General features: G+C 41.5%; 1 protein-coding gene across 1 annotated transcript; it reads right to left on the bottom strand.

The window, feature by feature from the left end:
• Positions 1-195: 195 nt before the first annotated feature.
• eppk1 (epiplakin 1) lies at positions 196-13661 on the bottom strand. Its single transcript, XM_072705582.1, has 2 exons — positions 13555-13661; positions 196-11177 (listed from the first exon to the last, which is right to left on the bottom strand). The coding sequence occupies exon 2, from the start codon at positions 10942-10944 to the stop codon at positions 2971-2973; it is 7974 nt and encodes a 2657-aa protein (XP_072561683.1). The 5' UTR covers positions 10945-11177; positions 13555-13661; the 3' UTR covers positions 196-2970.
• Positions 13662-13945: the final 284 nt, after the last annotated feature.

Genomic DNA, 13945 nt, shown 5'->3' with positions numbered 1-13945 from the left:
TGTTGGAGATGTTCAAGTCTAGAAGTCTTACCTACCCGTCCCCAATCTTTATATTGTGAAATACACATGTGAACGAAAAATATAATTTTTTTCTGGTCACATTAAGCAATGTTAATGGTTTTGTTATATATGTTTGGTATTTTCCTGTGCCTGTACAAACAAAATTGGTAAAGGAAGAATACACAATGAAACCAATTAATTTGCGTGGTTCATTTTATTTTTAGAACAATGTATACCAGCTATAAAGCTGCACACTTCATCAATTAATTAACTTTAAGCAATAACATGAGAATAAGTGCTGCCTTGTGCCTATGGCCAAATCACAGCCATGATATATTGGAGTACAACCGCATGACTTAGAGGTTGTTGTTGCTTTTATACAACAGTTCATCGAGTGGCATTTATAGATTAATGCTAATAAGCCACACCAGATAATACTTTGCTTGATTTTTTATTTAAATGGCAACACTTTACTTGACTGCACAAATAATATAGTATACTATTACTTATGTATTAATTAACCATAAACTAAGTCCTAGTTACATACTGATCTCATGTTAAATCATCAATAATGAATCGTGACTCATGTTTTATCCCAAGCAGTTACTATATTTGTTACTATAAACCCATGTGAACCAATGAAGGAACTACTGAAGGAAAAAGTCATGAATAACACAAGTTAAATACTGATCTGATATTTGTTCATCATTAATGAATCATGATACATCTTTCATTTCATCCAGTTACTATACTTTTTACTATATCTGTTAATTCTGTAAAACTTCGTCAACTACTGAAGGAACAAGTAATGAATAACATTACTTACAGTAACAATGAAATACTCATACTTGTGTTTGTTCATCATTAATGAATCATGACACATTTTTTATCTCAAGTAGCAACTACCTGTATATTTGTTCATGATTTTTACTTCAGTAGTAATTGAATCACTACTAAGTTTTTGTGTCCTTTCAAGTAAAGTGTTCCCATTTAACCATGTACAGGCCTCCGCGAAAAAAAAAAAATGTTCCCACCAGCCAACTGTTGACTTGCCAAGCAGCACAAACATTTCAACGCAACACAGGTCACTCATTCCCAACTACATTGCACCATTTAAATTTGACTATGTAACTATGTTTTTAGATACACCTGTAAAGCAACATACATACAGATACATCTGATTGAACTGTTGTATAATTGTGAATAATGTCAATAAGGTAATTAGACCACACAGTCCTGATTCCACCCCCAGTGTTATTGCTAAATAGTGAACAGATACATCAATAAAATGTCACAGTTATCCATTGAAACCCTGCAAGTAACAATGTAAAACTCTTCCCATCTATCCATGTTCTGTAACCACTTGCCCAGTGTAGGGTGGCAGACAACCTGGAGAAGCTGTGTCAGGGAGCATTGAGACACGATGCATTCCAGTCTAACAAAGAACGTGCTTGAGACACCAACCCCCATAAAATGCATGTCTATAGGCTGTTAGAGGAAGCTGGAGTACCTAGAGAGCAAAAAGCACAAAATACGGGAAGAGACAAAAACTGGGGAAGAACAGGGTAAGTGGCAGAAATCAATGACAAACCCTGCAGGCATCAGGCCATTTGCTTTTCATTGCCATAAATTAATTACCAGTAAAATCAACCAACTAAGCATCCACTTTGATTAGTATTGTTATAGTAAAGAAGTAAATAATAATAACATTATAATGATTCACCCATACATTTTTCTGTCCCTGCTTATCCTATTCAGGGTCGTACTGGGTCTGGAGCCTGTCCTGGAGGCTACAGGCATAAGGCAGGGAATGATGCGGGACAGGGCACCAACCCATTGCAGGGTATATACACCATTCGTTCACAAAAATGAACAAATAATAAAAAAAATTAACAGAATATGAGCTGAACTTAATTGAAGAGCGAAGACAAGAGCAGAAAAAAATGCCCTATATTTAGGTTAAAAAAAAAAACTTTTTTTTTTCCAGAAAACCAGTAATAAAACAAATGTTCAAAAACCAAAACATTATTCCCATCCCAGGCTAATTGAAGCTAAAAACTATTAAAAGCATCAGCTTGTAAATTATGTTGTAATGATCAGATTTGGCAAATATTGTACTGTAGAGTCTTTCTGACTTATGACTGGGCACCATCCTCACAGACAGGGAATTGGTATATACAGTACAGTGTACCAATTTCTAAGCTTCAATTTCTAGGCTTCAATTTCTTAGGCTTCAAAAAAGTTTTATGCAACATATATAGTAATTTTGTAATTAAAAAGTATGAAAAATATTGTGTTTATTTAATCTAATGGAAATGGTGTAAGAAAACAAAAGTCATAATCTCCTGTACATTGCATTTCTATTTGTAATAGTAAATTTTGGTCTGTTTTTTTCTATTGCTTTTTTAGCTATAGGCTGTTGTAACAAGTAAATTTCCCTGGTGTGAGATCAAGAAAGCCTCATCTTATCTTGTCTCGTCTCATATTCAGCCAGGACTGCACTTAACCTTCTACTGGCTGAAGCCAACAGATATTTCACACACTTGACAGACGTTTTACACATTTTGTAAAATTGTCTCGTTGGTCATTACACTTGCAATTTATCAATTATACCACACACTGTACTTTTCTGTGGCAACTATCGTACAGTGCGCAGCGCATATTGTGTGATAGTTGCCACAGAAAACTACAGTATATGGCCTAAGAATAGCACTGCCAGGCGTACAGCCACCTGAAAATTTTTTATATATAGTTTGTTCCCTGCCGATATACATAGATCTATTATATTTTACATATATTTTTTAAAATGTCAGTTATATGTGCAAGTGGTCGTAAGTCACATAGGTCGGTGACAGTCTGTATTGTATAATAATTCCAATAAGGACAAATGATTTTCTTTTTAGATTAGGTTTAAAAGTGTTACAAGAGACACTTCATTTGGGGCCAATACTAATATTAACAAATAATAATTCACTTCCTTAAAGGCAGTAAAAAAAGGCCAGTTTCTGGATCCCTCACACATCGGTCTATTAATTGCAAATAGGTGAGGTTCTCCTGAGTGTTGGGGTCAAAAAAGCCTTTAGTGTCATCGCTGGGGTCAGAAAGGATCAGATTCATTTCCTCATCAAAATACTCTCGCTCATACGCCACTTGTACCGGAATTCGATGACTGTTCACTGGGTCAATTATGCCACCAGTGGCGATCTGTGCTTCCAGGAGCCGAATGCCATGATCCTTGACGATCAGATCCTTCTTCATGGCCTGGAACAGGGAAATTGTGTTCCCCGTGTAGGGATCAGTGTAGCCTGTCACTGCTCGCTCTGCAGATAGCAGCTTGCTCTTTAATTCTGAGCCAACCACCCTTGCATCTACACCCTCTTCTACGGAGAGCTTCCTGTTCTTCACTGGGTCGATTATGAACCCTGTGGCAGCTTGTGCTTCCAGGAGCACCAGAGAAGTCCCAGGAGTGAGGAGGCTTTTGCACTTTGCCTCATAGATGCTCATGACCTGTTTTGTGCCCTGAACAAACACACCTGCAATGCAATTTGTTCCCTGCAGGTATTTCCGCACAGAGTCCATTTCACTAACTTGATCGACAGTGATTTTCCCAGCATTCAGATCATCGAGCAACTTTTTGTCAATGATTTCAGATTTGAATAGGTCTTCGGCAGTGATGTTCCTTCTTAAACCTTTAAATTTTCCAATTTTGCTTCCTTCCTTAGCTGTTGTAGTTGTTACCGTCTGTGAAACTGTTGTCTTCTCTGTAATTATTTGCAGAAGCAGCACTGTAAACTGCTCAATTGTAATTACCCCAGATTTGTACTGCTCAACTAGTTCCCTCCTTTTCTCTTCAACTACATACTGGGAATACAGCAGCTCCCAAAGAGACACTTCTTTTCCTGAAAAGTGACCCCCTGCTTTGGTAGTGGTGGTGGATTTCAGAATGCTCTTGGTTTTCTCATCAACGAAGAAGTACTGTTCTCCTTTCTTTACAACAACAAGCAAGCTAAGGCCAGTTACTGGATCTCGCACACATCGGTCCAACAACTGCAAATAGGTGAGGTTCTCTTGAGTGTTGGGGTCAAAAAAGCAATTAGTGTCATCGCTGGGGTCAGAAAGGATCAGATTCATTTCCTCATCAAAATACTCTCGCTCATACGCCACTTGTACCGGAATTCGATGACTGTTCACCGGGTCAATGATGCCACCAGTGGCGATCTGTGCTTCCAGGAGCCGAATGCCATGGTCCTTGACGATCAGATCCTTCTTCATGGCCTGGAACAGGGAAATCGTGTTCCCCGTGTAGGGATCAGTGTAGCCTGTCACCGCTTGCTCTGCAGATAGCAGCATGTTCTTTAATTCTGAGCCAACCACCCTTGCATCTACACCCTCTTCTACGGAGAGCTTCCTGTTCTTCACTGGGTCGATTATGAACCCTGTGGCAGCTTGTGCTTCCAGGAGCACCAGAGAAGTCCCAGGAGTGAGGAGGCTTTTGCACTTTGCCTCATAGATGCTCATGACCTGTTTTGTGGCCTGAACAAACACGCCTGCAATGCAATTTGTTCCCTGCAGGTATTTCTGCACAGAGTCCAATTTACTGACATGATCGACAGTGATTTTCCCAGCATTCAGATCATCGAGCATCTTCTTGTCAATGATTTGAGATTTGAATAGATCTTGGGCAGTGAGGTTCCTTCTTAAACCTTTAAATTTTCCATTTTTGCTTGCCTCCTTCACTGTTGTAGTTGTTACCGTCTGTGTAACTGTTGTCTTCTCTCTAATTATTTGCAGGAGCAGCGCTGTAAACTGCTCAATTGTAATTACCCCAGATTTGTACTGCTCAACTAGTTCCCTCCTTTTCTCTTCAACTACATACTGGGAATACAGCAGCTCCCAAAGAGACACTTCTTTTCCTGAAAAGTGACCCCCTGCTTTGGTAGTGGTGGTGGATTTCAGAATGCTCTTGGTTTTCTCATCAACGAAGAAGTACTGTTCTCCTTTCTTTACAACAACAAGCAAGCTAAGGCCAGTTACTGGATCTCGCACACATCGGTCCAACAACTGCAAATAGGTGAGGTTCTCTTGAGTGTTGGGGTCAAAAAAGCAATTAGTGTCATCGCTGGGGTCAGAAAGGATCAGATTCATTTCCTCATCAAAATACTCTCGCTCATACGCCACTTGTACCGGAATTCGATGACTGTTCACCGGGTCAATGATGCCACCAGTGGCGATCTGTGCTTCCAGGAGCCGAATGCCATGGTCCTTGACGATCAGATCCTTCTTCATGGCCTGGAACAGGGAAATCGTGTTCCCCGTGTAGGGATCAGTGTAGCCTGTCACCGCTTGCTCTGCAGATAGCAGCTTGTTCTTTAATTCTGAGCCAACCACCCTTGCATCTACACCCTCTTCTACGGAGAGCTTCCTGTTCTTCACTGGGTCGATTATGAACCCTGTGGCAGCTTGTGCTTCCAGGAGCACCAGAGAAGTCCCAGGAGTGAGGAGGCTTTTGCACTTTGCCTCATAGATGCTCATGACCTGTTTTGTGGCCTGAACAAACACGCCTGCAATGCAATTTGTTCCCTGCAGGTATTTCTGCACAGAGTCCAATTTACTGACATGATCGACAGTGATTTTCCCAGCATTCAGATCATCGAGCATCTTCTTGTCAATGATTTGAGATTTGAATAGATCTTGGGCAGTGAGGTTCCTTCTTAAACCTTTAAATTTTCCATTTTTGCTTGCCTCCTTCACTGTTGTAGTTGTTACCGTCTGTGTAACTGTTGTCTTCTCTCTAATTATTTGCAGGAGCAGCGCTGTAAACTGCTCAATTGTAATTACCCCAGATTTGTACTGCTCAACTAGTTCCCTCCTTTTCTCTTCAACTACATACTGGGAATACAGCAGCTCCCAAAGAGACACTTCTTTTCCTGAAAAGTGACCCCCTGCTTTGGTAGTGGTGGTGGATTTCAGAATGCTCTTGGTTTTCTCATCAACGAAGAAGTACTGTTCTCCTTTCTTTACAACAACAAGCAAGCTAAGGCCAGTTACTGGATCTCGCACACATCGGTCCAACAACTGCAAATAGGTGAGGTTCTCTTGCGTGTTGGGGTCAAAAAAGCCTTTAGTGTCATCGCTGGGGTCAGAAAGGATCAGATTCATTTCCTCATCAAAATACTCTCGCTCGTACGCCACTTGTACCGGAATTCGATGACTGTTCACTGGGTCAATGATGCCACCAGTGGCGATCTGTGCTTCCAGGAGCCGAATGCCATGGTCCTTGACGATCAGATCCTTCTTCATGGCCTGAAACAGGGAAATTGTGTTCCCCGTGTAGGGATCAGTATAGCCTGTCACTGCTCGCTCTGCAGACAGCAGCTTGCTCTTTAATTCTGAGCCAACCACCCTTGCATCTACACCCTCTTCTACGGAGAGCTTCCTGTTCTTCACTGGGTCGATTATGAACCCTGTGGCAGCTTGTGCTTCCAGGAGCACCAGAGAAGTCCCAGGAGTGAGGAGGCTTTTGCACTTTGCCTCATAGATGCTCATGACCTGTTTCGTGGCCTGAACAAACACACCTGCAATGCAATTTGTTCCCTGCAGGTATTTCCGCACAGAGTCCAATTCACTGACATGATTGACAGTGATTTTCCCAGCATTCAGATCATCGAGCACCTTCTTGTCAATGATTTGAGATTTGAATAGGTCTTCGGCAGTGATGTTCCTTCTTAAACCTTTAAATTTTCCAATTTTGCTTCCTTCCTTAGCTGTTGTAGTTGTTACTGTCTGTGTAACTGTTGTCTTCTCTGTAATTATTTGCAGGAGCAGCGCTGTAAACTGCTCAATTGTAATTACCCCAGATTTGAAATGCTCGACTAGTTCCCTCCTTTTCTCTTCAACTACATACTGGGAATACAGCAGCTCCCAAAGAGACACTTCTTTTCCTGAAAAGTGACCCCCTGCTTTGGTAGTGGTGGTGGATTTCAGAATGCTCTTGGTTTTCTCATCAACGAAGAAGTACTGTTCTCCTTTCTTTACAACAACAAGCAAGCTAAGGCCAGTTACTGGGTCTCGTACACATCGGTCCAACAACTGCAAATAGGTGAGGTTCTCCTGAGTGTTGGGGTCAAAAAAGCCTTTAGTGTCATCGCTGGGGTCAGAAAGGATCAGATTCATTTCCTCATCAAAATACTCTCGCTCATACGCCACTTGTACCGGAATTCGATGACTGTTCACCGGGTCAATGATGCCACCAGTGGCGATCTGTGCTTCCAGGAGCCGAATGCCATGGTCCTTGACGATCAGATCCTTCTTCATGGCCTGGAACAGGGAAATCGTGTTCCCCGTGTAGGGATCAGTGTAGCCTGTCACCGCTTGCTCTGCAGATAGCAGCTTGTTCTTTAATTCTGAGCCAACCACCCTTGCATCTACACCCTCTTCTACGGAGAGCTTCCTGTTCTTCACTGGGTCGATTAAGAACCCTGTGGCAGCTTGTGCTTCCAGGAGCACCAGAGAAGTCCCAGGAGTGAGGAGGCTTTTGCACTTTGCCTCATAGATGCTCATGACCTGTTTTGTGGCCTGAACAAACACACCTGCAATGCAATTTGTTCCCTGCAGGTATTTCTGCACAAAGTCCAATTTACTGACATGATCGACAGTGATTTTCCCAGCATTCAGATCATCAAGCATCTTCTTGTCAATGATTTGAGATTTGAATAGATCTTGGGCAGTGAGGTTCCTTCTTAAACCTTTAAATTTTCCATTTTTGCTTGCCTCCTTCACTGTTGTAGTTGTTACTGTCTGTGTAACTGTTGTCTTCTCTGTAATTATTTGCAGGAGCAGCGCTGTAAACTGCTCAATTGTAATTACCCCAGATTTGAATTGCTCGACTATTTCCCTCCTTTTCTCTTCAACTACATACTGGGAATACAGTAGCTCCCAAAGAGACACTTCTTTTCCTGAAAAGTGACCCCCTGCTTTGGTAGTGGTGGTGGATTTCAGAATGCTCTTGGTTTTCTCATCAACGAAGAAGTACTGTTCTCCTTTCTTTACAACAACAAGCAAGCTAAGGCCAGTTACTGGATCTCGCACACATCGGTCCAACAACTGCAAATAGGTGAGGTTCTCTTGCGTGTTGGGGTCAAAAAAGCCTTTAGTGTCATCGCTGGGGTCAGAAAGGATCAGATTCATTTCCTCATCAAAATACTCTCGCTCGTACGCCACTTGTACCGGAATTCGATGACTGTTCACTGGGTCAATGATGCCACCAGTGGCGATCTGTGCTTCCAGGAGCCGAATGCCATGGTCCTTGACGATCAGATCCTTCTTCATGGCCTGAAACAGGGAAATTGTGTTCTCCGTGTAGGGATCAGTATAGCCTGTCACTGCTCGCTCTGCAGACAGCAGCTTGCTCTTTAATTCTGAGCCAACCACCCTTGCATCTACACCCTCTTCTACGGAGAGCTTCCTGTTCTTCACTGGGTCGATTATGAACCCTGTGGCAGCTTGTGCTTCCAGGAGCACCAGAGAAGTCCCAGGAGTGAGCAGGCTTTTGCACTTTGCCTCATAGATGCTCATGACCTGTTTCGTGGCCTGAACAAACACACCTGCAATGCAATTTGTTCCCTGCAGGTATTTCCGCACAGAGTCCAATTCACTGACATGATTGACAGTGATTTTCCCAGCATTCAGATCATCGAGCACCTTCTTGTCAATGATTTGAGATTTGAATAGGTCTTCGGCAGTGATGTTCCTTCTTAAACCTTTAAATTTTCCAATTTTGCTTCCTTCCTTAGCTGTTGTAGTTGTTACTGTCTGTGTAACTGTTGTCTTCTCTGTAATTATTTGCAGGAGCAGCGCTGTAAACTGCTCAATTGTAATTACCCCAGATTTGAAATGCTCGACTAGTTCCCTCCTTTTCTCTTCAACTACATACTGGGAATACAGCAGCTCCCAAAGAGACACTTCTTTTCCTGAAAAGTGACCCCCTGCTTTGGTAGTGGTGGTGGATTTCAGAATGCTCTTGGTTTTCTCATCAACGAAGAAGTACTGTTCTCCTTTCTTTACAACAACAAGCAAGCTAAGGCCAGTTACTGGGTCTCGTACACATCGGTCCAACAACTGCAAATAGGTGAGGTTCTCCTGAGTGTTGGGGTCAAAAAAGCCTTTAGTGTCATCGCTGGGGTCAGAAAGGATCAGATTCATTTCCTCATCAAAATACTCTCGCTCATACGCCACTTGTACCGGAATTCGATGACTGTTCACCGGGTCAATGATGCCACCAGTGGCGATCTGTGCTTCCAGGAGCCGAATGCCATGGTCCTTGACGATCAGATCCTTCTTCATGGCCTGGAACAGGGAAATCGTGTTCCCCGTGTAGGGATCAGTGTAGCCTGTCACCGCTTGCTCTGCAGATAGCAGCTTGTTCTTTAATTCTGAGCCAACCACCCTTGCATCTACACCCTCTTCTACGGAGAGCTTCCTGTTCTTCACTGGGTCGATTAAGAACCCTGTGGCAGCTTGTGCTTCCAGGAGCACCAGAGAAGTCCCAGGAGTGAGGAGGCTTTTGCACTTTGCCTCATAGATGCTCATGACCTGTTTTGTGGCCTGAACAAACACACCTGCAATGCAATTTGTTCCCTGCAGGTATTTCTGCACAAAGTCCAATTTACTGACATGATCGACAGTGATTTTCCCAGCATTCAGATCATCAAGCATCTTCTTGTCAATGATTTGAGATTTGAATAGATCTTGGGCAGTGAGGTTCCTTCTTAAACCTTTAAATTTTCCATTTTTGCTTGCCTCCTTCACTGTTGTAGTTGTTACTGTCTGTGTAACTGTTGTCTTCTCTGTAATTATTTGCAGGAGCAGCGCTGTAAACTGCTCAATTGTAATTACCCCAGATTTGAATTGCTCGACTATTTCCCTCCTTTTCTCTTCAACTACATACTGGGAATACAGTAGCTCCCAAAGAGACACTTCTTTTCCTGAAAAGTGACCCCCTGCTTTGGTAGTGGTGGTGGATTTCAGAATGCTCTTGGTTTTCTCATCAACGAAGAAGTACTGTTCTCCTTTCTTTACAACAACAAGCAAGCTAAGGCCAGTTACTGGATCTCGCACACATCGGTCCAACAACTGCAAATAGGTGAGGTTCTCTTGCGTGTTGGGGTCAAAAAAGCCTTTAGTGTCATCGCTGGGGTCAGAAAGGATCAGATTCATTTCCTCATCAAAATACTCTCGCTCGTACGCCACTTGTACCGGAATTCGATGACTGTTCACTGGGTCAATGATGCCACCAGTGGCGATCTGTGCTTCCAGGAGCCGAATGCCATGGTCCTTGACGATCAGATCCTTCTTCATGGCCTGAAACAGGGAAATTGTGTTCTCCGTGTAGGGATCAGTATAGCCTGTCACTGCTCGCTCTGCAGACAGCAGCTTGCTCTTTAATTCTGAGCCAACCACCCTTGCATCTACACCCTCTTCTACGGAGAGCTTCCTGTTCTTCACTGGGTCGATTATGAACCCTGTGGCAGCTTGTGCTTCCAGGAGCACCAGAGAAGTCCCAGGAGTGAGGAGGCTTTTGCACTTTGCCTCATAGATGCTCATGACCTGTTTTGTGGCTTGAACAAACACGCCTGCAATGCAATTTGTTCCCTGCAGGTATTTCCGCACAGAGTCCAATTCACTGACATGATCGACAGTGATTTTCCCAGCATTCAGATCATCGAGCACCTTCTTGTCAATGATTTGAGATTTGAATAGGTCTTCGGCAGTGATGTTCCTTCTTAAACCTTTAAATTTTCCAATTTTGCTTACTTCTGCACTTGACATTTTTGCTGCCTTCTTCGCAATTGTTTTAGGGAGGGCATCTCCATTAACTCCCGCTGTCACCTGTTTTTCCAGGTCGATATTCTTTTCATCCAACTTTTCACTAATAACAGACATCATTTCATTCAAATTAAGCAACAAAGTTTCTTTGGGTATTTTTTTTTAATGTGCGGATAAAAATATATTCTAATTGATTTCAAGCTTTTTGTGTATGTTTAAATCATTGAAGTCTAGTAGTATCCTACATTACAGCCATCTCCTCAGTTCATTGTGATTATTACTTAAATTTACTAAATAAATTTTGCTGTATTTCCTTGATTGCTTTTCCTGGTCGTTTTGTTCTCCAACAAAATCTGCAATTAACAACAACAACAAAAATATTAACAACAAAGGTAACCTTACAGTATAAGTAAAATAATCAAATTATATTTGTCACTGCATTGCATTGTTATCTTTCAGTTATAAAAAAAAATATGCTTGCATGTATAGTTCTTGTTTTATTGTGTGCTTGGCTGTGGTTTGTCTGGTAAATTCCTAACATAAGATGGTATGTCAGTACTGTATGTCAGATGGTATGTAATTATCTTTTATATGGAATTTTCTGATTTGTTTGCTTGTTATTTGTAGCCACTATTGTAAATCCATCATCAGCAGGTGCCTCCTTTACCAAAAATATGTACACAACACCAAGGGCAAAACTGAGTATGGGTTGAACATTAGGTGGGTAGAGATCTCCATCCATTTAGGGGATGCATTGGCTGGTTTTACTCGGGGGTTACAACCCCCCAAATTTATGCCATTTAGGCACTTGCACAACACCCTTCTACAGGCTCCACACACTTCTACTTGCTAATTGTTTAAATGTTAGGGAGTGGCTCATAAATTAATCTTTTTAGCTAGATGATTTGTTTGACTGAACGTTTCTGGGGAGGGGCTGGGCCAGTATCTGATAAGGCCAGAGGTCAGATGGGATTAGTTTTACCCTGGGGGATGTGATGTAACTGGAAAAGTCCGTCATTTTATTCCAGTTCAAATCTGCCATGTCTGCAATTATTATAAGTATAGGGTAAAAATTCAGGAACTAATTATCTTCTTTATTTCAACAAAAGCTGACCTCTTTCAACCAGAACATGCCCCCCTGCCTGCCGTCCCCCATTTCTCCTGTACTGGTTGGAGTCCTGGTTCACTCCCGTGGAAGCATGACTTGTAGGCTGCGACTTAAGAGCTGTGAATTTGTGGGTGCAGCCTACGATCTGCCGACTCACACAGACCTGCTCGCAAGCCTGACTCACTAATGCGCTTTGAGCATGTACGCTGCTTTTATTACAGCAAGCCCATTTTCTCTGTTTTCTATACTGTTATCATGCCCGAGTTGGGCAGCCAGTTGACCTTGGACCCCTGAAGTGTTTTTTCTCCCTAATTGGGAGTTTCTGGTTTATCTCCTCTATTTTCTTATGCCTTCTATTGTCCCCTACTGGCTTTTTCTTTTTTATGTACTATTCTGTATAAATGATGTAATACTAAATTGCCATACATCCCTTCTCAAGTACCTTGGGGCAACTCTTATGAAACGTGCAATATAAAAATGAACTGAAGACTTCAATTAAAAACCATTACATTATATTATCTATCACAATCCATTGAATTGATCAGAAGATCTACCATTAAAGGCGGAAACGATACTAATCTATGCACGTTGATATTTTTGTCATTTTTAATTATTATTGACTATATCAGGTAAGGAGCAATTAATTATGCTTATTTTCACTGTTTTTTCTTCTCCCTTTCCACTGTAAACGTTTCCACAACCTGACAACATTTTTTATATTTCCTAATGCAAATGCAGAAACTGTTTTCTTTTTTTGTTTTTGTTCCTTCTCAGTGTCATTAAAAACAGATTCTGACCTAGTACCCAAATAAAATCCTGTGAGTCGTTCCAGAAGCCAAATACGGTTTGAAGTTAGATGCCAAACAATTTGAAAATTCTTGCTTTCTCTAAAGATAAAAAAATCCCACTGAAATGTTTGATGCTTCTAACAAAACACAGGAAGGAGAGGAATTCCACACATTGCTGAAATAGCTACCTATCAGGACCCACAGGCGCTGAGCTCCCTGATCACTCAACTTGGTCAAACAAATGAACGGAAATAACATGTGTGATCACAATCATTTCTTTATTGTTTTTAAAAACGTATACTGAAGGTTGTACTGAATTCAGAAATAAATAGTTCCAAACAATATGTTGCATTGACTGATGATTGGCTGTATGTGGACTAATGTAAATTAGATACATGTTTCTGATAATTCTTTTAAAATATTTGACTATTGAATACATAAAAATGATAGTTAACAGACCTAGTTTGTTATTTGTTTTTCTCATTAAAATTGCATGATCTCAGACCAAAACCAGTGTTATATATAGTTTGTATTACACAAAAGCAACATATATTTAACCCCATTCAACACTTGGAGGGAGATGCCAAGAAAACATAAGTCATAAGTTTTAGTAAAGTCTAGTTTAATTTTTTTGTGAGCCATACTCCACCTATAAATTTGTATATTTCACTTAATGTATTCCTTACAGAACAAAGAAAACTTGTAATGTGAAATTAGTTAGTTTGCTCCTTCTAAGTAAATGTAAACGTTCTGTGGTAAAGAAAAGACGGCAGCAAACAGCTTCCCCCAGCACAGTGATCATGCCCATGATCAGTTATGTGAATATGAGCATACCTGGTCTCCTCAGTGAAGATCTTTTTCCAAATGAGCCAGCAGGGACGATCTGGCAGTGGCCAGAAGTAGCAACTGCAAAACTGTGAGTACAGTCTGCTGTCAGATATAGTGCTCTTCAAGCTCCTCCTCCAAGTGAACACCCTGCTCCACTCCTAGACATTACAAATACGTTTCGGCAGTTCCTGAATTCCTCCTGCTTTCAGCACCCCCAAACATATTTTTCCTCCTGGCCCACAAAGGTAGATGGACAGTCTTTTGTTACAATCCTGGTAATAAGGATATTTATTTTAATACTATAGTATAAATGTTGAGAGGCCATTGTTTGGGTGACTGGGATCCTTCATGATCTTGCTGGCCCTGAACCTACATTGTTTTATATAAATGTTCTGGA

This window comes from Paramormyrops kingsleyae, chromosome 23, assembly GCF_048594095.1.
Source record: "Paramormyrops kingsleyae isolate MSU_618 chromosome 23, PKINGS_0.4, whole genome shotgun sequence".
Lineage (NCBI taxonomy): Eukaryota > Metazoa > Chordata > Actinopteri > Osteoglossiformes > Mormyridae > Paramormyrops > Paramormyrops kingsleyae.
Note: the sequence above shows the minus strand (reverse complement) of the source record. Positions and strands in the feature narration are given on the sequence as shown.